This window comes from Fulmarus glacialis, unplaced genomic scaffold (genome assembly GCF_000690835.1).
Source record: "Fulmarus glacialis isolate BGI_N327 unplaced genomic scaffold, ASM69083v1 scaffold2168, whole genome shotgun sequence".
Taxonomy (NCBI): domain Eukaryota; kingdom Metazoa; phylum Chordata; class Aves; order Procellariiformes; family Procellariidae; genus Fulmarus; species Fulmarus glacialis.
This window is the reverse complement of record NW_009226122.1, coordinates 36,152-60,611: the sequence shown is the minus strand read 5'-3', so window position 1 is coordinate 60,611 and position 24,460 is coordinate 36,152. Positions and strand designations below refer to the sequence as shown.

The 24,460-nt window shown below is 43.1% G+C and overlaps 1 protein-coding gene across 1 annotated transcript in view; it reads right to left on the bottom strand.

The window, feature by feature from the left end:
- The window catches only part of RAPGEF1 (Rap guanine nucleotide exchange factor (GEF) 1), an 84,928-nt gene that overhangs the window by 25,585 nt on the left and 34,883 nt on the right, over positions 1 to 24,460 (bottom strand). The window contains exons 3-10 of the mRNA XM_009582687.1: positions 22,069 to 22,247; positions 18,750 to 18,906; positions 13,626 to 13,714; positions 13,079 to 13,231; positions 11,505 to 11,628; positions 10,037 to 10,220; positions 8,924 to 9,439; positions 2,248 to 2,450 (exon numbers count right to left, since the gene is read on the bottom strand). Coding sequence (XP_009580982.1) covers positions 2,248 to 2,450; positions 8,924 to 9,439; positions 10,037 to 10,220; positions 11,505 to 11,628; positions 13,079 to 13,231; positions 13,626 to 13,714; positions 18,750 to 18,906; positions 22,069 to 22,247 — 1,605 coding nt within the window. The remainder of the gene's footprint in view (positions 1 to 2,247; positions 2,451 to 8,923; positions 9,440 to 10,036; positions 10,221 to 11,504; positions 11,629 to 13,078; positions 13,232 to 13,625; positions 13,715 to 18,749; positions 18,907 to 22,068; positions 22,248 to 24,460) is intronic.

Below are 24,460 nucleotides of genomic sequence, written 5' to 3'. Positions count from 1 at the left end.
GGCAAGCTGTTCCTCGCTGCCCTTTTTTCCCCATGGCGTGGGGGGCAGATGCCCAAAGGAGGAACTGGCTCTTGCTTCTAGCTGTTAAGCAGCCAACTCCTGCAGACTACTATTTTTTTTGTGGCAACCTGCAGACTGGGAACTTGGTCTTTCCAGTGTGATCTATGGGCTCTCACTGGTACTGCTGAGATACTGGGTAACAGTGATGTCCAGCCATTTTTCAGCCCAATCCCAAATGATCTATCATTTGCACAAGAGGGAGAGATTACATTGTAAATAACAAATACTATTACGGAATTTCTCCTGAATTCCACTCTAGTAAGGAGTGTGAGGGAGGCTAAGGTGTATCTAGGTTTTCTCAGCTCTGACTTGTTGAATATAATGTACAACTGTTTCACAAATAAGATCCAAAGCTCACAAGAAAGGACTTCCTAATTATTATTTTATAGAGGAGTCCATCCAGCAAAACGTGTCTACCGCTAGAGCAGCTGATGCCCATGTGATTTGCTGTTTCAGAAACTTTCACGGCAGCAGAAGCAGAGAAACAAGAGTCTGGTGGCTTTTACAATGATTGTTGAATTGTCTCCTTGCACCACTTTCCCAGCAGAGATGAAGGTAAGAGTGGGAGGCTGCACTTGAAGAAACCTTTGCTTCAGGGGAACTGCAAGCAACACCTTGATGATATCAGCTTGCAAGACTACAAGAATGCCTAGCAGGCAAACCAGTGACAACTTGGCTGCCCAGATAATGATTAAAGATTTCCCTTCTGCACAATGGCTACAGTAAATCTGTGCTTTACACACCCTCCCTCATGACTGTGTAGACCAAGTCACCACTGGAAACTATCACTAGAGTGTAGCCATCTCTAGGAGGAGGTAGGGCAAGGGACTTCAAGGTACAAGTGACAGTGCAAGGATCACACTGATGAGGGGACCACAGACTCTGGAGAACTGCCTGATCCTTCAGGGAGGAGTCCTGCAGACTCTTCAGTGTGCCTGCAAAGCAGATGGGTCACGGTGTTTAAGGTCTCATCCCCACAAAGCAATAATGTATAATACTCAGTTTAGCTTAGCCGGAAATGTTACTTTATCCTTTTAGGACTCCTACCTGCGTCGCAGGAATGTAGTTATGCAAATCCCAAAATTAGAGTTCTCTGTTGCTTTTCCCAATTGATTAAAAAGTAACACCCTGGGACAGTCAAACTTTAGCACAGATAACATTGCAGAAGAAATATTGCAACAGTCACTGGGACAGTCAAACTTTAGCACAGATAACATGAAGAAATATTGCAACAGTCACCCTCATGATGGTAAGACCATGGCTCTGTTCCCACATTTCCTCCTGTTTTGTTAAAGCCATGGCCAATTTAAGTTAGCTACATCAGGACAAAAATGTTTTTGTTTTTGTTTTTTTTTTAAATAGAGCAAATCAGATAATTAATATAAACAAAACCCCTAAGGTTGGAGTAAAAAAAAGAGAAAAGAAAGGAAGACCCTTAAAAAGAAATAGGACAAAATCCCAGCTCCACTGAGGCTGGAAACAAAACTGCTGCCATCTCCGAGGCCAGGATTTCATCCCCCACGTGGAAAATGGCACTCGCTGTACTGTTAAACCCACCACCCAACCCACATACACATGTGGATGTGCCTTTTTGTGCTGGGACTCTGGGAGGGCCAGCAGAACACTGAAAAACAGGTAAAATCCTGAATCACAGAAGGGGACTAATGTGGAGAAAACATGCACAAGTTAAATAATGGCTATATCAAAGTTCTGTGGCTCTGGCAAAGACTGAGCCATAAAAGCAGTTATTATGTTTAAACGGTTATTATTAGTGGCATTCTTGACAATAGTTTCAAAACAGCACTGGGAACAACAGTGCAGCAATCTCTTGAAAATCGTGTTGCCCAGCGTGTCAAAATCTTCAAAGCAGTTGTCGTTACACAAGCCTGTAGTCTGGCATAGATTCAGCCATGCCATGTGGAAGACTAACATTTCATTTTTAGGGCATTTTAGAACTTTCAGAGCTTATAAGGGAACAGTCTGAACGTGGGGTTAGAAAGGAACTCAAAGTAGATGATGCAAAATGCCTAAAAACATGTTAACAAGATGACAAGGAGTATGATGCGGTAACACCAACAAGACATCCTCCCATCACCGCAGCCTGTCAGAAACAGGAGTAGCAAGAATAGAGCTGCTCCTGGGAGGCTGGTGTGCCCTGCCAGGGAGGGCACCGCGGATGTCACTCACCAGCTGCCGCTGTTTCGGTGGGAGAGCAGGAGGAGGTGCCAGATCTTGAGAGGGGTCTAAGCTGATAAAGGAGTCATTGAACCCATAGACTTCCATGAGGTGCTTATTCTTCTGCTGGTAGATGTGCTCGTTCTGAGGGGTCTGGTAGAACATGGATGGCTGTGGCTCTGAGTAGTCTTCCACAAACTGCATATACGCCATCACTGCAAAAAAAAGTCACATCACTGCTCCTGGTCCGCATGCTGCAGCTGCAACAAGCAAGGATTCTCAAAATAAAGTAAGAGTAATGCCATGCCACTCTTAGTCGGGCTTCGCTGCAGGCTCGGAGCAGCCAGGCATCTGTGCCCTGTTCACAAGTAGTTCACACAGTCAGTTGCCATCCCATCCCGTCAGTTGAATATCCTGTCCTGCAAGCCAGCGCACAACGAACAGCCACAGGCCACTAACGCATCTGACAACAGTTCACAGAACCAGTGAGGTCTCCAGACAGCTACTTGAGAAGTGTGATTCACTGACTCTTAGCCCAAATCCCTTCCTCATGTAACCCATGGCAATTTTGAGAATATTCTCAACAGCTAATGTCCAAAGTCACCAAAAAACCAGAATAACTTCAGTCTGCTTTCTAGGACGCACAAATCATCTTGTACAAAGATGCAACCTTGACAATAATTCTTGTGCCTATATTATTCTACAATAATTCTTGTGCCTATAATAAGTCTCGTATCTGTAATCAGCAAGATTTCTAGAACGAGGAGGCTTAAAGCCTTTCTCCATTCTAGCAAGCTGATAAAACTGTTATCTGAAAACACCTACCTGAGCGACTGGGTGTACCTCTCCCTCAGCTATTTATATGCCACTGCCAATGCTGGCACAAGAGACTTACGTTTTAAAAGTGCCACTGACCATGCCTTCCTACCTCCTTAGCTCAAATCCAACATCCTTTGCTCCCATCCCCTTTTAAAGTATCTTATAATCTCCAATTCTTGAATCCAACTGATTGAAAAGCTTTTCTGAGATGTAGTTCAATGGAAATATTAAATGGGATCAAATCTCATTTAGAGGACCTTTCCATGTGTACAATATCCTTCCAAAATCTATGAAAAAAACCACACAGGTCTGTCTATGCAGCTCTGACAGAGAATTAGTTACTGCTGCAATATTTTAGTGTTGGAGGGGGAGAATGACACCCAGTGTCATAGAAAGACTGCAAAATCCCAGAACTATTAAGGGTCAGAAGCGTACTTAATAAATGTAAAATAAATAAAGAACTCTCTTCTATACACCTGAGAACAGGAGCAATAGATGTATTTAAGCGTCATAAAAAGGATTAACCAAGGCCTTTTTGTAAATATCCTGTCATGCACAAGATACTCTGTGATCATTCCTCCCTTCTTCCTGATAAACAGCAGTTGTCAGTTTTTGTAAATCTGGTCATTAGGTGGCAATTATTCAGCTTCTGCTGGCATTTCAGTTGTACAGCTGAAATGAATGGATGACTTCAGCGAAAGATATAAATATGACGACGACAATGCAGTATTTGCACATCGTGAAGCCGGTTCCCACACTAGCTGCAAGGCAAAGCCCTCTGTTCACCTGCCAATGTAGATCTACGGGCCAGCCTATTTCAAACAGGATGCAGCCGTGCAAATGTGTTGGCAGGAAGGAGTTGCTTTGCACCTGTCTTTTGCACCTTTTTTCAGATTTCCTCTAACATTTTAAACTGCATTTAGAAATGGAGCTAACACAGCTGCCCCGTCCCACAGAATGATATCCCTCCTCCAAAAAATAGAATAAAGAGGGGGAAAAAAAAAAAGGTCATGGCAATCGGAGCACAGGAAACCTCAGCTGATGGATTTCAATCCCGACCGGTAACACCTGCTGTCCCCATCCTGTGACCCCACACAGTGCTGCCAGTGGACAACCTGTTCGTGTCCCGCAGTACTGCCAGCTCCTGCATACCTCTGCCAAGGCTGCTGAAATCCTGACCTCCAACACCCCCTACTACCCGAGCCTTGCTCCTCTTCCTCCCCCAGCCGCCCTCCTGCCTTCCCAGCATCACTTCACAGATGTAAGCCACCACCCTTGCTGGTTCAGACCTCTCCCTTTTTGAAGGGAGTGTGACAGAGGTCTCAAACTGCCAAGGTCACATTTGCTCACGCATGGGAATTTCAGCCTAAGTCCTAACAGTGAAAAGAAGCACGTTCTGGCAATATTCTCTTATTTGAAATCATGGTGAAGGAGTCTTGGTGTAGAAAATACAGAATTGCTAAAATACTGTTTTCAAATGTCAGTGATTCAGTTGACTAAGGTACTCCTATTAATACCCGTGCCCTGAAAAATGCTTTGGTATCACACAAAAACTTTCGAGGATAAGACCTAAAGAAGGTTTATGAAAGACATTTCTCTTGCAGCAAACGTGAACTACGGATCAAGACTCCTTGGAGAAGTGTAGAGGACAAGAGCTTGAGGGAAAAGACCACATTTTGAGAGCTCATCAACTGAGTAGGACAAAAGCCAAGAAGTCAGGCTTGGCAGTCCTGGCATACCGCAGCTGACACGGCTAAATTCAGACCAACCCTTCATGTCGAGTTACCTACAAAAACAGCGCTTCGCTGAACGTCCGGATCTGAAGACAACACTCAGGATCGATAGCTGTGAGTTCCTGGATTCAGATGTCTGTATGACACTACAACTCAGGAAGTGTTGGCGAAAAGGGTATCACATTAGACACTTGCGTAAAATTAAATTACTGTAACTTAAGGTAGTCAGCCTGAATGCTGTTGAGAGCCTTAACTCAATCTGCAAGGGAATAATGAAGAGCTCTTTTATCTCAGCTCTTTATGAGGCTAATGCATCCCATCGCCATGGCAGCTCCCCTGCCTTGCTTGTTACAACTAGTCCAGGGAGGGTGAGCATGTCTCTGCTTCTACTTTGTCTTCTCTGTTTTTAGGTGAAGCGAAAAACAGTTGGGATGGTGAAATACAAACCTGGCTCAGGAGTAGAGACTGCAGAGCGCAAATTAAAATGGGCATCATTAAAATGCTGCCAATCTTGAACAGAAGAGTAAGGGAGCAGGACTGATCCCGAGACTGCTGTTTGCAAAGGGTCTTCTCTCCCCTCTTTTCCTCCATCCCTTCCCCTCTCTGCTGTGGTATTTAACAAGGCAGAAATTCAAAAAGCAGATTGGAAATTACATCACCAGCTCTGATCAGGCTGCACGCCCTGCAGCGACTCTGTGCAGAGGGAGGGATGGGGGCTGCAACCTCCATGGTGAGCAGCCGGGGCGGAGTGACACCGTCTCAGGGCAGCACCCCAGGAGAGAAGGGAGGCGTGAGAGAGAAACCTCTCCCATCGCAGTACCATGCCCAGCTTATGTCAGTTCTGAACCGAGACAGAAAATATTTGAAATAAAAAAGAAAAAAAAAAAAAAATCTCAGACTGAGGCTAGGAACACCTTCCCAGCAATCTGCTTGCAGTGCCTTGGCTGTCACTTCTGAAGGAGCTGAAGCTGCTCAGGGATTTCTATCACACACCAGTTCTGCCCACATGGTAGAAGTCACAGGTATTGCTCAGAGTGCACCAGCAGCACCCGAGCCAGCTCGCTGTGCAGCTGATGGTCCTGGAAGCTGCAAGGAATTGCTGGAAGATTATCAGCAATAAGGCACATCTGCAATATAGGTAAGGCACAGCAATACCCGGTGAGGAGGACTCACTGAAGGTCTAGCTTGACTACTGGCGCTGTGTCAGCAGCCTGTGTTACAACTGGCCCCGAACAAGCGCAACAGATTTGTGTGTATGGGCAAGAGCCAAAATAATGGAAATTCTGAAGCTATACCGCTTCATTAACTCACTGGAGAAGTCAAGGTCAAATAAGCCAGTCTTTGCTGTCACCTCTGGGAGGACAGCTGTTTTTCGAAGAACTCGCATTATCCGCTGGCTAAGCCCCGGCTGCCCTCAGCGTGGTTCCTGCAGCTAAATACCAGCTGCTTACAGGGCATCAGGCTGCATTTTGTTCCCACTGACAGGGAGGGAAACATGAATAAGTGCCTCGCTTCTAGTTTGCAAGCTGTTTGCGGGGAAGATCTTGTTATTTCTGACTCTGAGTTCTTCATGGCAGAAGCTGCTCCATGTCTGTGTCTTGTACAGCAGGAACACGATGCTAGTGCTCAAGCAGAAGTCTGGAGTAATTTGCCCTTAGCACAGTAACATGTACTCTTACAGCACAGTAAAATAACAATAATTCATGCCAGACTAAAAGGCTTATCACTCCTCTGTTTAAATTATACAGAAGTCAACTCTTGGAGGTCCCTCTGAGCACAGCTCACAGCAATACCCATGGTTAACCCTAGCAGGATTTGCTGTATATTATCAATAAAAAGAGCATCAAAGTCTCTGGGGCAACATTTCCTGCTAACTGCCAAAAGATGACCCACAACAAAGGGACTACAACCAAGTCCCATCTGTGAGAGCTCTAGATCTTTTTAATAAATTCATGCATCTCCTCCGGATCCTAGGAGTTTGTTGGGGTTGTGGAAGCAGCACTGCCTCACCTATGTGATTACACAAGAGTATCTACGCGCATCAGCCTCCAGGCAAAAAAATCCTGGGTGCTACCATACAGCCTGAGTAACGTTTTACTGCCCTTTTAATGTTGAAAATAAAAGTAAAACTAACAACCACAGATCTGTGGTGTGATATACTGTGGAGTAAAGACAATCTAAAACAAGTTCTCAGTGTCACATGAATGCAATTAAAAAATCCGCAGCAGTCAGGTAACAGCCCAAATACTACTACAACCTTTGCAGCCAGGATGCTTTATCAAACCATCAGAGCTGACAACACATTAGATAGCAGCTTCTACCTTTCCTAACAATGCAATCTGATCAATACTCCAAGAGCTTCTGATAGTGCCAGATGACAGATGACGATTAACTCTATTCTAACATCAAAGAAAATTCACAAACGAGGCCTTGGTATTGAGGTTAAAAGTGTGCACGGGCAATAATGGAGAAGATAGCTTTTAAAATTGTTTTTAAGTAACTCCTTGACATCTCATATGATAACAGAAAACAAAGGTGTCTCTTTCAACTGTCAAATTGCCTCTTGCCCAAGATTCCCCCTACTAAAGCTGCCTACGTGTACAGAGGTGCATTTCTCTGCATCCATCCCAGTCTGCAGGGTGTAAAACCACCTGGACCCAGCCCTTGTTATTAATATGCAGAGCCCACAAGGACCTGATCCTACAGTAAGTGGTCTCTGTATCACATCCCCTTGCAGCTGGTACTGCAGGCGAGTATTTTGAACATAGTATTTTGAACACGAGCCATAACAAACAATCCTGGCTATGCCCTGTGCCAGCATTTATTTCCTTTCTGGGTTCCACAAACAAACATCTCAGCTCCTTTTTAGCTGCTTTCGGCATCTTTTAACTGCTTGCTTACCAGAGAGATATAAAAGTGATTTCCTGCTTATGGGGACACTGAACTACAAGACCCTCACTTTCAGGTGGGTCAAGCCTCATGGTCTGATTAAAATCCCAGAGGGTTACAAATGTGGACTGGTCGCTTAGGGATAATGGAAATGCTTTTAGCCAATGCACTTTTTTAAAAAAGTGACTGGCATAGTAAACTATCAGAGCAATGGGCAGAATACTGACCCTGCCGCACAACACACCAATCTCACTTCCACCTTATTCTCAGTGAAAAGACTATAAACTGCAGAAATGAGTCAGAAGGCAAACTCGGCACTTTCGAATCAGCTCTTCACTTGGGCTGCCAGCCATACAACGTAACGCTGTTGATCCAGACCTTGTATACGCTACCTCCTCATGCAACATACAACTGCAAAGCAAGCCAGTGACTAGTAAACTAACATCTGCTGGATCTCACTATGTAGTCCACAGCCTTCCTTGGCAGATCAGTATGGCTGCTTTTTTGGCAAGAGGTTTCAGATGTTTTCAGCTATGAACATTAAGGAAATCAGAGTAAGGTCGTGAGTTTGAGTCGCAGTCAGTGCTGGTGTGCCAGGAATCTGGCTGGGGATGGCGAGCCTTCGCATTTAGAGGCTGCTCATTTTAACGATGTGGGAAATTCTTAGGCATCCAAAGGAAATGAGATCCCGTAGCAAAACAGCAGTACTGGACACTAGGTTAATAGTGTTGTCTTGCACAGCTATGTGGGTGACTATGTTCCTGTTGCCAAATAACTGCTCTGGCAATGCTCGGTTTTGGACAGAAAAGCAGCCCCTTCTCCAAGCTCTTGGAGAGTACCCAATTCTTTTCTGCAGTGGGAAAACATTCATAAAATGGGGGCAAGGGGGAGGGGATGGACATAAAAAGGGAGGATAAACCACGAAGATCTGCAATGCAGAGTGCCTCAAAGATTCGTACTCAGGTAAACAGAGAAATAAAATGGTCTCACTATAGTAATGAAGATGCTGCGTGATGCCAGCTCCCCTGGGCCTGGATCATTCCTGGCTCCAAGAGTCACTCCCTGACCACCAAATGACTGATATTTCCCTTCCATGCCTTTGACACAACTAACTGATTTTGACGCTCAGCCTCATGTAAGCAAGGGCATTACTTTGGGGTCACCATTACTTAGTGGTCATCAGAAGCACAGCAACTGCAAGGAAAGGGAAAGGTGAAAGTAAAACCCAAACACAAGAACTTGCTTACTGTGTTTGTTTTTCTTCTCTGGCAGAGGTGGTGGCTTCTCTGGGTCACTGTTAGAATCTGGAGCAGCAAAGTCAGCAATGAATTCAACTGGTGCTGAAGAGTTTCCTTGCTGGAAAGGCAAAACAGCAGCAAACGGTGTGAAGGGTACCGAAGGGATAGATGCTGCATTCTGCATGTCATCCTCCGAGATGTTATCATATTGGGAAGGGTGCCTCTCATAGGACACCCTGCAGCCTGAGTTATCTGAAGTCTGAGAGGCTGCGCTCCTCCTCTTCTTTTCTGGCAAAGCTGGAGGAGTCTCTGTTGGCTGCGCTGCTCCCGAGAGGCTGCAGAATTCCAGTGGAGGAGAGCTGCCCTGCGGGAGCTGGAAAGCATGTCCATGGAAAGGGGAGCCAGACTCACCCAAGGACTCTGGCAACGGGCTGAGGATACCTGGCACCTGCTGAGGTATCTGATCAGTGTTGGAGAGGTCCTGCTGCAGGAATTCATAGTCCGGATCATAGTGATCCGATTGATCTGGTTAAACAGAGGGGACAGGAGAACGATGCATTAGTTTCTTTCTTTTACTGTTTAGCCCTTCTCAATTCTGCCCCTCCCGTTCCATCAGTTAATTAATCACAGTGGCACCTCCTTGCAGCAGGGACCATCTTGCTACACCTTCTGTAACATCCAACCTTAATAAAACTCTTATCATTATTTCTTTACACTAGCAAACAAATAACAAAAATTCAATAGGTAGATCACTGCAGAGATTATTTATATTTCATATTTATATTTTTATTTTTATTTTCTTTCCTGGTAGGTAGAAACAACACCACTTTAGTCTAAGAGGACTGTCATTTCCTACTGATGTCTGCAGACAAGGCTGAAATCAACAAAACATTCCACTTGAGAGCTGAATTGAGTTTGAACACAATCATCTATAGCTAGGGAAACACATTCCCCTGGGCTTTTTCCTATCCAACAGAATACAATTCTGCATAGAATCGGCCTGCAGCAACTACAAGATGACAGTTGCAAGCACAATCCATTTGCTTTTGCATCACAGCTAGGACAGCTCCCGCATGAGAGTGATGGGGGCTCCGCCAGCGGCCCTGGACAACGCCTGCTTACCTAACGTTTCACAGCTTGTGTTGCGGGAGCACTGACCACTGTCGCGGTCCAGAGAAGAGAGCTGTTCGTCAGACTTGCTGAGTTTGCCGATGCTACTGCACGGCGAGAGGCGAGGAGATTCCCCCCCATAGGAGTGGCTTCCACCCGACAACCTTCTCTGGGCATAGCAGTCAACATCAAAATCCTTAAGCAAAAGAACCAAATCACTGTCATTCTTGGCAGCTCGCTAGGAAGTAAGATGCAGCTTGAGGAGCAAACACCTCACAGCTGTGTTAAGAAAACCAGGAGGGGAGAGGATCAGTGCTGCTAGCCCTCTCTAGTTAGACAAGCTTATCAGGACCACAGAAAACCTCTGATTTGGTAAAGGGCCCACACCAGGGAGCTCTGTGTGCCCTTGCTTCCAGGCAGGGCGTGCTGAGACCCACAGCGGACTTCACAAGGTGCTGAGCGGATAACCGAGCTCCTCACCGCTACACGTCTCATGACTGCTTGTCAAGACGTTGATACCAGGTAACCAGACTGCAAGATTTCTCATTAAATAACTGGGGCTTTAGCAAATATTTGGTTAGCTTAGGCGCGTGCAAAGGGAACATAAACTATAGTGAGACACAACTTTCTGCGCCTATGACTACAATTCTATTTCGGAAATTATCAACCTGCGAGTGAACCCGTCAAGTATTCCCACTCCTGCAAAACAACCTAAGTGTGATTGTACTAGTAACTGAAGAACTGCCACAGGTTTATCTGGGTCAGCCAACCAACAGCAGAGGCTCCCTAAGCCAGAGCTGAGGCTTTGGGAATGAAGACAAGATTTGATTCTGGTGCAATTTAATATGATTCAGGTCCTCGCTGCTGAGTTAGTAAGTTCCTGAATGTGTAAAGCAAATCCAGCCATTTACAACCTCATAAACCCCAGACTAGCCCAAGCGATGGAATATGATTAACACACAGTCCCAAGTTTTCCGTTTTTCTACCAGAAAATTTACAAATTTCCCCAAAGCACCAGCAGTGGTCAGAGCAGTTGCTCAAACTACTGCTTGGGTTAAAAGATGTTTTAAATTGTGACTGGATGAAGACAGACTTCTGATCTCAATATGCCACATACTCCCCTGGCTTGTAAGTAAACCTTGGTGAGATCTTGGTAAGCTCAACCAGCCGCTCTGTACTCTGATCTATTCAACATGGCAACACTCAGCCGCTCACATCTTCACACTCTACAGCTCAAGCCAACAAAGTTTGTAGCAATTTGTTAATTAAATCCAACAGCACTGTAAAAAAAATTAAGCTGTTCACATTATTTATTATACTGATGTTCCTGCCACTAAAAATCCTGCTCCAGAGCTCTCCCGTACAGGGACGAGCAGAGGCGTGCAGGGAACTGTGCGGCTGCAGGTCACAGCATCTCTGAGCTTTTGCTACAGTTCACAGCATGTTTCCCTTGGCTTTCACAAAGGGGTTATGCCATTACCTGTCTGTTGATTCCAACAGGTAAACTGGACCCACTGGTGGCTCGACTCATGGGGGCCACAACTGCCACTCTGGTTGGGGAAGGTGCTGACTGCCGTTTTTTAGGGGGCAATGCTGGTGGAGGGCTGCAAGACACAACAGGCATTGATGCTTCCATTACTCTTCCAGCAAAAAGATTTTTAGAGGCTTCACGAGCTTGTTTTCCAGAAAGCCTTTGACTTGCCAGGCTCAAAGCTCACAGGTTCTTGTCCAAAGCTGGCTAGGAGCTATTCAGCAAAGTGTATCCACTAACAAATATCAATTTAAGAATACTCTCACAGGTAAGGTCCTGTTCAGTGATCTATCTTTTAAGGTTGAAAAAGAATTGGTATTTCTCAAACAAAAATAATTGCTGTTTTAAAAATTATTTTTAATGGAACTAATTAGCACGGTAATTATTTCTTAATAAAAGTGGTGAAAATCCAAATTAAATGTTTTGGTCAACCCAGATATTGTTTCCATTCATAGAAGTCCCTCCTCCTCAAACCTTCCACGTTTGAAAAATGTTCAAAGTTTCAAAAATTTACAGGACAGAAAAATTAATTTTCTGCCCTTTCACTCTCCTAGTGAACTTCAGGGAACAAGATGGTCAGTGTTGCTCTCACTATCTATACTGTGAGGGACCATGTTTTGGCATGAATCTGTTTCAGATACACACATTAGCATTAACTAGTGAGATTTCAACCATTGTACTTTTAGTTTTTGCTTCTAATGACACATAATTCTGGTAATTGTCAAGCCTGTGAGGTTCCCAAGAGCACACATATTCTGTTCCTGGAACATACCAGGAAATTTTTATATAACCCATGAGAATTCATAAAATACATAGAAATGTGATTCTTTTTACCAGCCACAGCCCTTGATGCCGCACTTTCAAATTAGCACATGACGTGTATTTTTCACACCATCCATTAGCACCAGTAGTAGAGAAGAAAAACATCATACACACAAACCAAAAACCTGCAAATTGGGGGTTTTCTCTTCCTTCTCAGAATAGAACATAGAAACTTTCATGTGGTTACTCACAGAACAGGGTAAGAACAACCAAGTAAAAGATTTTTTTTCACGCACTATTGGCTCCTTTCACTCTTAAGCTGATAAGCAATGCAGAACAACCTGGATGTGCAGGACAGATTGATGACTGCCAGCTAAGGTTAACAGAACATTTCCCATTGGATACAACAGCACAAGACACTGTTATACAGTGTGGCATTCACATAGTTTTAAATAAGGTTCTTACGCATTTATGTGATGCCTCTCATGCGTGGATCTCAGGGCATGGCACTATCCTCACATAAAAAGAAGGAAAGGAAAACACAGATAATGAAGGGTATTGCTCAAAACAAGACAGAGAGAACACAAAGTCATAAACAGAGTCCAGGAGCAGGGAAGAATTACTCTGCAGGACTGAAAATCCAGAGGCATCACTAACCCTTCTCATGACCTCTCTTGTGCATATTTTGCAAGACTGTTTAAAAACCAAGAAGCTGGTAAGAGCCACTGGTATTCTTCAGTCAGCTAGTTGGCCAGTATTACCTGTTTTCTGCCACACGAATGCTAGGCAGAGGGGGTTTAGGAGGTGCAACTTCTTCATCCATGGAGTCAGTCAGTAGCTCATTGGATTGAGTCATATTAGTTGTTTTGTTGAGGATCTCCATTTCTCGGTCTGTAAGGGGAAGTTCTGATGGGCTGCAAAAAGCAAAATACAGATTGTAGATCATAAAACATAGTTGGAATGCAGCATGCTGACAGATTAATACATATTTTAAATCATATGCAATATGAGAGTCACCTACAGCAGAAGGCACAATTTGCATCTGCAGGTGGAATTCCATGTATATGCAGAATACAATGTGCACATGTCATGGCCAAGCAATGTTTCATTGCCAGATTTTGGTATCTTCCCTGTCATAGCATATTTTTCTCTTCAAGTGGTCCCACTGTAATGGATGAGGCTACATAAAGAACACTACGCTACCCTCTGTGAAGAATAACTGAATGCTTTAATTCAGCTACCAGTAGCCAGAAATTATCCCTTCTATATTAGTCCTGCACTCCAAAGAAATCCTTGTCAGTGACCCACCTGTCAGATTTACATGCTGGTAAACTGGGTTTAACTGGGCTTGTGGGAGAGGGATGCTCCTGCTTTTCAATTGTGAGTCTGACCAGCTCCTGATGGATGGAGAGGAGAGAAGAAAAAGAGAACAATCATTATTTGCTGAATGCTGCATTCAAACATCCTAAGACGGAAAACGATGCTGCTGAAGTAAACTCTTGGTTACCCAGATTATGGATTAACGATGGCATGGACACAGAGAGAGCTAAGCTGGGTGTAAGTCTGGTACAGAGCCGTACAAATGATGCAACACTGCTTCTAAGGAGCAGTCTGCACCCAGCAGTAGTTTAGCCGTATTTGAGTTAAGTTCATAAACCCTGGCCCTATGGGGATTCTGTACAAACCCACATACGTGTCTTTTTGCTGTGCTTCCTCTTTCCTCTATCATCACAATTGTGTTCCAGTCCCCACAACACCCTAGATAATGGCAAATTGACTTTACATACATAAATATAAGTACAGAAAAGTCTTACACAGTGGAATACTTCACCTAGCCAGTAAAAGAATTAAATAATTGCTTTATATTTTATAAACAAGTATGAATTTGTTTCAAGAAGCAAGTTTTCTGTAAGACGCCCAACAACAAATTAAATAGTGAACATCTTTATTAAAAGGCCTGCTTCCCCTGAAGCCATCTTTGAACACGTTAGCAATGGAAGTCTTAATCATTCAAGGAACTACTGTAGTGTATCTGTTATAGGCAGATAAGGCTCGCGATAAAGAGATAAGGGCATGATAATCCTGAACTACAAGTCTGCCAGCAGTCAAAACAACAATCATTCACGCCAGAAAAATGGAGAGAACATTTTATGGATGTCTGAGGCCAACAAATAGATCTACTGCTCACAAACACATGCCCTCTCACAGGCAGGCTGGAAAACTGGCATTGCTTCCTGACAGTATTGGCTTCCCAGCATATTATGCAAAGGAAACTATATGGGATCAATTTTTAAATTTTTTTTTTAAAGCAGCCTGAAGTACAGTGTCATCATTCCAGTATTATCTTCATGTCCATGTCTGTTGAGCTTGGAAACAACTGTCATTGCTCTCTCAGTGCAATAACTACAACTGGAATGTCGAGGTCATCATCCTTCCGAGGAAGAGAAATATTCTAGTTCTCCTATTTTTATATAAGGCTCTATTTAAAGCTGAACTTCTACAGGTCAACACATGCATAATGAGAGGAATAAAGTACTGCACTGGATGTGCAAATGACGGCAAACGCAGTCCACGTGTCCACCACAGCTGATACTGGTTTCAATGTTCTACTGACATTCTTGGTGTGAGCTTGTGCTCAAAAATAATTTACACCGTGTCAACCAAAACCATGACAAAACAGTCAGCTTTCCAGTTGTCTTGGAAAATCCCACATACGGGGAAGGAAAAGAGAGCACAAACAGAGCACATGCAGATGTCCATGCGGGCTAATGCTATGAAGATGTTCCTGTCTGGGAGGACAGGAGCCCTGGCGAGGAACAGCGTGTTCTGAGAAGTGCCCTGATGAGAAAAAGCACAGCACCAAGTTGACCACGGCCGACCAGCCCAGCCAGCTCCCACCTCCACGGAGGGCCCTGTCCTCCAGCGGGGAAATACTCTGCAACAAGGAGCAACAGACCGACAGGGCTTTTGACAATCTATCAGCTCCACTGTGGTACTGTACGTTACACAGTATATAGAAAAGTAAAATAATTAAGGTCCTTCAATCACAGAAGAACTACGGTGGTAACATGGTCACTGAAATGACCTCAGACTTCTCTGCTGAGTGACCCCAGTTACTCAAGAGAAACTATTTTTAAAAAAATGTACTTTCCCCTGTTTCATCCTCTCTTTCAGGATGAACAATCTTTAATTAAAAACTTGCTACTCCTTTTAGACTTTAGAAATTCCCCTGTAAGGTTTACAGAACATCACTAGGAAAAACAACCGTAGGACCTGGGAGCCTACACACCCCAAACAAGGCTTTTCTCTAAATCAGATGATTTGGAAATCACACAGTGACACCATTTGACTCTTCCAGCTGCAGCTGGCACCATGCTCCGAGTCACCGTCAGGAGTGAGTGATGACACAACGGACTGCCACCTTCCTGCCCTCTGGACAAACTTCCACCGCTGAAGAGGTTTCTAGAGCTCTCATGCACTTCAACAGACTCAGCGTCAGACCCCATGGGGCTATCGGGTACTCGCCAGCAAGAACAGTGATTGCACACAATGCGTAAGAGCACAATAAGGGAAATAAAATGTATGGGCATTCAAACCAAAAGCCAAAATACTCCTTAAACATCCCCCTGAAAGGGCTATGGAAGGGAAAATGTAACGTCCCCTTTTCCTCACCTTTCTTCACCACGTTTAACACCTTAAACCAAACCAAGGCCAGGGTTGCAGACTGTGGTGGTGGCAGCTGTGTTGCAGCAGCACTGATGAGCCCCTGACACTCGGGGCTTAACCGCTCAGTTTTCCTGTTTTGCCAGTTGTAATGGACACGCGCTTGGCTCACCATATGGGAGTGTAGGTTACAATAGGGGAGAAAAACAATCCAATTTGACTCAAAAGTATCTTTAGAATGATTCAAACCATTCTGCTGTGAAAAAAAAAAACCAAAACACCTCCCACCAGAGACACCAAGACAACATATGATTGTCCTCTAAAATTTGACAAATACCACCAGATTCCCTGGACCCTGACTTTTTCTCTTCTCTGCTAACCTCAAAATGAGAACTAGTGTTTGAAAATCAAGCCAACATCTTCAGTGTACGCACAGAGGTAATCAACATGCAACCGAGCCAGATGCACATTATGCTATTCCTTATCAGCAAGAGATTCCTGCAGCAGTAATTACAGATAATTAAAGCCTCTCTACAAACTTATGCTACTTCAGCAAGCTGGAAATTCCAAAATGAGATGGATTTTTAAGAAGTTACGTAATCAAAACAAGGATTTTTTTTTTTCTTTTTTTAGTGCCTAGCAAGGCACTAAAACCTGAGATCAAAACAGCAAGTAACACAAGTGAACAAGCGACTCCTTTATGCTCAATTTTGAAAATAAAGGGGGAAGTAAGCACTGAAATGTGGAAGTGGATCTTGTGTGATCTGCCAGAAAAACAAAAAAGGCTCTCCACAGCAGAGAAGTGTCCAACTTCTCAGTTCTGCTTCCAGACCTGAAAGCTGGCTTGGCCCTTCTAAAATAAACCCTGTTCCTCGCTATGCAGTAAGAGATGAGTGCACACCACTTCCAAATGCTGACCTGTTGATGGGCAGACACATTCACATCTACCCAGACAGCCACACATCTGCTCTAACCACGCTCCAAGCTGAACAGACATAAGCCAGCTCCAACTGGAAGGCCAAAATAACTTTTAGTCTAACAACAAAATAGAGACTGATATAGCCATGCTGCTCAGCAGGGCTTAATAGCTCAGGCTTAGCACTGTATGGACATGCCTGCATGGCTTCCAGCCTAGGCTGACTCGCTGCGCGGGCAGAACAGGCGTCCAAGACCTTCCACCCATCCGCACGGTACGCTACTTTGGCTGGAAGGCAACAGGTACCAAGGGTTTAAATATTGGTCGAAGTGAAAAGACAGTGGGTGTCCAAGTCTCATGCGATGAGACTACACAACTCTATCCCGGATCTGGTGATAACACGGCTCTCCGTGGGACTGTGCAGATTCATTAAGTGATAACAGAATGAACTGTCTCACTATTTGCTGGGGTATTACAGTTCAGATACCACAGCGCAGATTTTCACATACTGCAAATTGCTGCTGAATTCCAACACTTAAAACAGCTGAGACTTTATGCTGAACTCTTTTTCTCCATCCTGCTGTGCAAATTTAAGATCAGCTTTACTTTTCAAATATGGAGCTTAAAGTTAAAGGGCATATTGTACAAAATAATCCCGGAAAATCTGTCTTCTTTAGGTGATGGGAATGTTTTTTTTCAAAGATATTTGTTTAAAAGGCTCGGTAAGTAACAGTAGATTTTATTACCTGTGTTTGAGCAACATTAAAGAGATATGCAGAGCATGCAAACACCACACCAAGATTCCTGAAAATGAGATAGCCAAACCTTGGGAGATCCACTTCATTTTTGCATTCAGCTCCAGTTAATAAAAACTAAGCTGAATTTGAGTACAGTGAAAGATGCCTGATCCTGATACACTAATCCAGGTGAAACACCTGCTGCAGTTCTTAAAACTCTACCCCAACTTTCCTTCTGTACTTGAGCTAAATAGTCCCCTTTGGATTCAGCCCTGCTGTTGACGGAGGCTTAACTTTCTCTTCTTTTGCAAAATAAGGTTCCCAAGAGGTATGATGGTCTCCCCGCTGGTGCCTTGAGCCCAGGTCAGGCAAACTTTTAACTGCAGTGCTAGGACAGCTGAATGAACATTGGCATCAGCCCAGAGACAGGCCTGGGAAACAGAAATAATGGGTACCAAAAGCTTACCAGGAAGCAGAAGGAAAGCCAACAGCTCTCCCTGGGTGGGGCAGGGAGGGAATGCTATAAGCAGGTCTCACAAAGGATACAAAGGTTTCCGTTAAACGTTTCCATTAGTTATGTAAAATTAATCTCCAGAAAACTGAGCTTAGCTCATCACCTGTTCCACACCCTAATCCGACTGCTGAAAGCAGTGATGGATGACTGACGAATCCCTTGAAATTTATGTTAAAAGATGGAGCTGGAGTCTTTGATTCTCTGTGGGCATTGACAAGAAGCATTTCCATTATATTTTGCCTAGACAGAAAATATGCAAACTCTGTCTTGTAATCTGCATGGGAGACTGGGAATGACTTGCTGAAAATTTAATACAATGCTCAATAAAGAGTTATTGTTTCTTCCAATTCATCCAAATGCCAGGGTGAGCATTTCAGGCCAAACTGTTTGTGCCAGTCTTTAACCAGTGCGCCGAGCAGGATCCTTTTACTTACGGAGCAGTTGATTTAAGAGGTAGTTTACTGAAGGCAAGAATAGGATCTTTATATTTTACCTGCACATAGGATCTTTGTATTTACCTGGAAGAGGTTACTTTCAACTAGATCTCTTCTAAAATACATTATTATATACTTTATATAATTTACAATATTTGTCTCATGTACCTTGACTCCATCCAGAACAGCTTTTATGACACCCTTCACTGTTGTCACCATCTCCTTGTCTTCCGAATTCACACCTTCCAGCATCACTTGATCAGACCAGCGAATTAGATTGGCCAGACTCTGGTACACACGGCTATAGCAGGACGAGATGGCAGAACTGGATGGCAGGGGATGAAATAATTGAGAAAAACGAACAAAATTAAATTATGGAGATACTATCAAAAGTTACAAGAGTGCTTGATTTAAAGTGCATTTCACACTGTTAAAAATGTGATTGTTCTCCTTTTCTCTCTGACACTCAGAATTTGTGTTTAGCAGGTGACAAATCCCGGGTTTCTCCTCTGCTGCAGTTGCTCTCCCGTTCTCCAGCACCAAATGAGATGACAGGATGAAGGTACAAACAACAGTTCATTCTCAGTTAACAGAATGAATTATCCAGGCTGCAGGTTAACACAGCAATGCTAAAAAGAACGTGCTTTCCATTTTAATTTACAGCTCCATCCTATGCCTTAACTTCAAAGGTAAATATTTAAGTCCTGTATTTAAGTCTAAGTTATATTATTTCAGTTTTATCTATGCTTTCCTTCTTCCTTATGAACTCTCCCCAAAAACGTCTTGGATAACTGAGAGCTGACTGTATTCATTCCTTTACAAATCATTTCCTCACTGTTTATAATGCCTGAGAACATGTAATTAAAACCTGCTTCTTTATAGAAATTGAACTGAATGAATTTCAGGTTTGGAAGAGGAAGGGTGTTGCTTTGTTTTGTTTTTAATGAGAAACAGAATTGAAGCTATTGTTCTGAAGGGGAAAAAAAAGAATTTTGGAAGGATGACAACTCTAAATAAAAGTTAACTGTAACAACAGTGCTCACAGGCATTTTCCTGGCCATTCTGAAAACACTTACTTCATTACTAAACAAGGTGTGTTAACAGTACTGCTGATGGAAACGCTTCAACAATTCTTTGTAAAGTTAAATCAATTTCAACTGCATCAAAACCATAAACAGATAAGAGAAGGTGTAATCTTGCAATCATTACTGATACGAGTGTTCCAGATCTCCCTATTTCTCTCTGGTATCCATTTTACACTGGCTTAACTCCAGTGATTTTGTTATCTGTGAGAAGAGAATCAAGCCCACAAGCTTCAATGAGATTATTTAGGTGAATTGAGTTTGCAGGACTGGGGAAAGAACTATTGTCAAGTTACAACCAGGGGGATACAAACAATGGCAAGTACTTTTTTGTTTGGCTCTTTTTTTTTTTTTTTTTTTTTAAAGCATGCTGCTAGCCATTTGTTCTAATTTCAAATGAAATTAGCTTGGTAGGAGATATTTCCTAAATAGGGCCCTCCCCCATCTCTTTCTAAGGCTTTGATTTCTTTGCCATTAATCTTCAGTCTGCTTCCTTCTAAGGAGGCGGTAATTGAAAGCCCATTTTGTGCTAGATTTAATTACTTTTTGCCTTGCTGCAAATGCTTCCCCTAAAGCAAAAAGAAGTCCAACAATAATTGTAGGGCTTTCTTCCACAGTGACACAAGTCTTGCTCACTTTTCTTGAGGGAGATTTGCTATCAAAATCACCCCTTTGTGTCCTGCCACTACTCAAAAGAAATAAAGTGCATAGGTAGGCACAAAAGGACACGGCTTTTTGAGAATGCCAGATCCCCTTTTTTTCTGTGAGGCTAAACAAGGCAGAACACAAATATGGGATCTGTGCTGTAACACATACCGTTTCCAGAAAGACAGACTTGTCACTACGTCGAGGACTCCACTGACTACTGACTATGAAAATTCTGCTTATATGGGTAAATATGGATATCCAACTATCAAGGTTGCATTAGTTCACTACTAAGAGGAATTTGAAAAATAGAACTGTCTGAAATACTGCTGCTGCTGAAGACCACTTAGTTGATATTTATTTCCAAATATATTCTTGGAAGGAAAGATCACCCAACGAACATCCAGTAGATACACAAATCAAAGCAAGCGACTATAAAGATGACATGTTCTATCCTAAAAATATTTGCTGACATTTTATATGTTCTCCTGGTGTAAGGGGAAAGTTCATTCTTTCTTTTATTAAGTGAAAGCAGGTGCTTGTCAGGAATTTAATGGCTGTGGGAAACCTGATAGCAACTGAAGAAACTTTTGTGTCTGTACCCAGAAGCCTGATGAATGTTCCCATTCTAACAGCTATTGCTCTTTGTAGTTCTACAGATTAACGTAAATTGGATCTCTCGTATCCGAGCCACAGCTCTGATACTCACCCATTGCCTCCTTCCTTTTGTACTGTCAGATACAACCCTTGCCTATCATTAGGACCAAACACAGCTAAGCATCTCTGTTTGCAAAATATTTGGCACCCTACTGCTGTCTCGACCACACTTTCTTGCACCAGAACTGAAATAAGCATCTTGAAACAAAATTTTTTGAGATACTTAATGGGAAAACAAACAGCAACAGCTCAAAAACTGGATTTCAGGAACCAAATACCTGCATTTCTCTGCCTAGTTTTGTGCTTTTCTCTGTCTGTGCTAATTTTGCTCTTTCTGTATTATTCAAATATGTTTGCTTGTTTTGTGTAAATCAATTGCTCCAGCATCTATAGGATGCACAGCAGCTATATCTCTATGGCTTGGAAAATCCACAAATTCTTATAATCCATGCTGAGCTTTGCTGTGGCAAATTTCTACTTTTTTTCTGGCTTCAAACCCACTGTCTAACTGGTTAAAACATAATACACATAATCTGTTAAAACATAAAAAAATCTGTTGAGAGCGCACAGGAATGAACTTGGACTGGTTGATCTACTGAAGTACATCTGTTTACTTCTGTTCTGTATCTGATCCAGTAAAATCAAAAAAAGCAGCTGGGCTGCAGGCTCAGACTTTTTTATATCAGGGTGGATAAACTGAACATTGGATTACTCTGAAGATAAACTCTTTCTCAGGTAAAAGCTGTAGGATTGGTTAGCTTTTAGGATACCATCACGGGCTGCAGAACAGTATAGCATCCAAGGAGAATCTCCCACTAGTAAATGACGAATTTCCAAGTTTATGCTAAGAATCAGACCTTCCTCCTCTCTGAAACCATTCTGATTTGCTTTACCTTTCCACAGCACAGGCTTCTTCGCAGCAGGGAATCTGCTTTTAAATTATGTTTGAAAACTACCACGTAATTAGTAAAAATAGCAGCCACTTCATTAGCCACTGCAGCATTTCCTGTCTCCTGCATGATGTGATTCTTCAGGCACAAGAAGGGAAGAAGCTGGGAGCCTGCTGGTCTGTCATAGTCCCAAAACCCAAGAAGGAAACTTACCTTTGCTGGATGCGTGGATCGGTTTGCACCAAGGGCAGGATGGCTTCCAGCACTTTACTTGCTGAGCCTGGCAGCATCTCTAATACTTTCTTATCAATTGCCATTTTGTCCACAATAGTCTTAAAGTAGCGCAATGCACTGACAACCTCCTTCTCCTTCTCCTCTAGCCATGATACATTCTAAAGAGGAAAAAAGGAGAGATATGTTAAAACCTCAGGATTTTTAAGGGCAGGGTTACTTTAACTTACCTGAAGTACGGCGACACTGAATGAGGTACATTCCATGAGGACTGGGGAAAACCCCTTCTACCACAAACACTTTTAAATTGAATTACTACTCTTTCAAAGGAATAGTCAGTGCAAAATTGCACCCACACTTTAACTTTCTGAATTACATGCATCCCAAACTGAAGGCTAATCTTGAACAGTTTTAGGTCAAGATTATCACTACTGATGACATGAAGGACACTGCTTTGAAATCCAGACGCCAAACTGGGAGGGTGAAAGAAAAAAAATATACCAAGTGCAGATAGTAATGATAATGCAAGAAAGGAAGCAACAACTACTGGTTTTAAACAGAGTTGCCCCTCTGATGCGATCAAAATCCTTTTACCTTAAGCACATCTCACTATCAAAAGGTCTTTTTAATCAGTAAATGCAGCAGATCAGCCAAAGCCAAAGAGAAAAACAAACCACAATCAGAAAAACTTTCAAACTCCAAAACAATCCAAACAAGACGCCTCCATTTCTGTACCCATCCCTGATAGTTCCAATGACATATGCAGTGTTCACCCTTATTATTCTGAGTAATTCTGCTGACTCCAATATGCCTACTTGTATGAAAGTGGGCTATAGTCTTGTCTCTCCATTCTCAAATAAAAAACTCCATTCTGACCAGCCTCCAACCTAAGTAATTTTGTGATGCTGTGGCAACAAGGGAACTCGCACGCTTTCCATGGGGACAGACTGTGAAAGCTAAGTTTTGGCATCGGTGAATGAATGTTGCAGAAGGGAACAATTCATTGGAAAAAAGCTGAGTTGTGGTCACCAACTTCCGTGCCACCACCAACACTAGAAGAGGAAATTCAGAAGTGATACATGATATCTTAATGGCGTTCTGGACAGGGATATTTTTTAAAAGTTTACCAGAGTATGCCTGGAGGACTTTAAATGCCACAAGTGGTTCCTAAGTGAGATTTAAATTAACTACTGGAACAATTCATTGGAAAAAAGCTGAGTTGTGGTCACCAACTTCCGTGCCACCACCAACACTAGAAGAGGAAATTCAGAAGTGATACATGATATCTTAATGGCGTTCTGGACAGGGATATTTTTTAAAAGTTTACCAGAGTATGCCTGGAGGACTTTAAATGCCACAAGTAGTTCCTAAGTGAGATTTAAATTAACTACTTAACACTGCTAGAAAAGGAGCAGAGAGCTTAGCAGAGTCAGGTTTCATCCATTATCTCCTCAGTAAATTCAGCTTCAAGAATTAATGACCTATGGGCATTGTGCGCTCCCCATACTCTTGTCAGTTGTTAAACTGCCGCTTTTCTGCAAAATCAGGCCAGCAGCCCAAAAGGTTTTAGGAAGAACAATTTATAGGCAGCACTGGTTAGTAATTTGGGGCCAGTTGCATAAAAGGATTAGAGTCCCAAGCCCCATCTAGCTCCAACTTTAGAAGTCCCAATCCAAGATTTGCAAACCACCCTGTTATTTTCCATCTCATCTGGGAAGTGCCCAAACTCTGCTGCTGCTTCCACTTTTTGACAATATTGCTTGCCAGGCACCTTAAGTTCTGCTCTGCAGCCCACAGCACCCTGAACTCTGATGCTGAGGAGCATCCTGGCAACCCACTGATGTCAAAAATGACATTTCCCATTTTTCAGGCGTGTGCCCTCACTACTGCACAGTTTATTCCAGGATATGGAGACGCTCAGTCCCTTCCATGAAGGTTTTGCACTTCATATGAAATGATCACACATTTCAGGGATGAAAGAGCCCGTATATTCCCTGAGCGAGTATGAGTATGGCCCAGTGGTCAGAGCTCTCAAACAGAAGTGAAAAAATGTGGATTGCAGTTCCTGCTCTGATGGCTGTTTATGTCTTTCATTCAACAACTGTTTCCTGTAGAAAGGCTTGCGACTTAATAGCTTAAACACTCTCCTGGCGCAGAGGAGGGATGGGCTTGACTCTGAGAGTTCTGGGCTGAGAATGACCAGTGGAAACAGAAATTCTTCCACTGAGCACATCAAGGCATGCAAATCCAGCCACCGGACGCTATTTGGGACACAGCCCTTTTTTTGCAACTTCCCTGTTAGCTCTTTGAGTAACGATCACATAAGAGCACTTTTTATGAATCCAAAGGTAACATATATATGTGTGTATACACA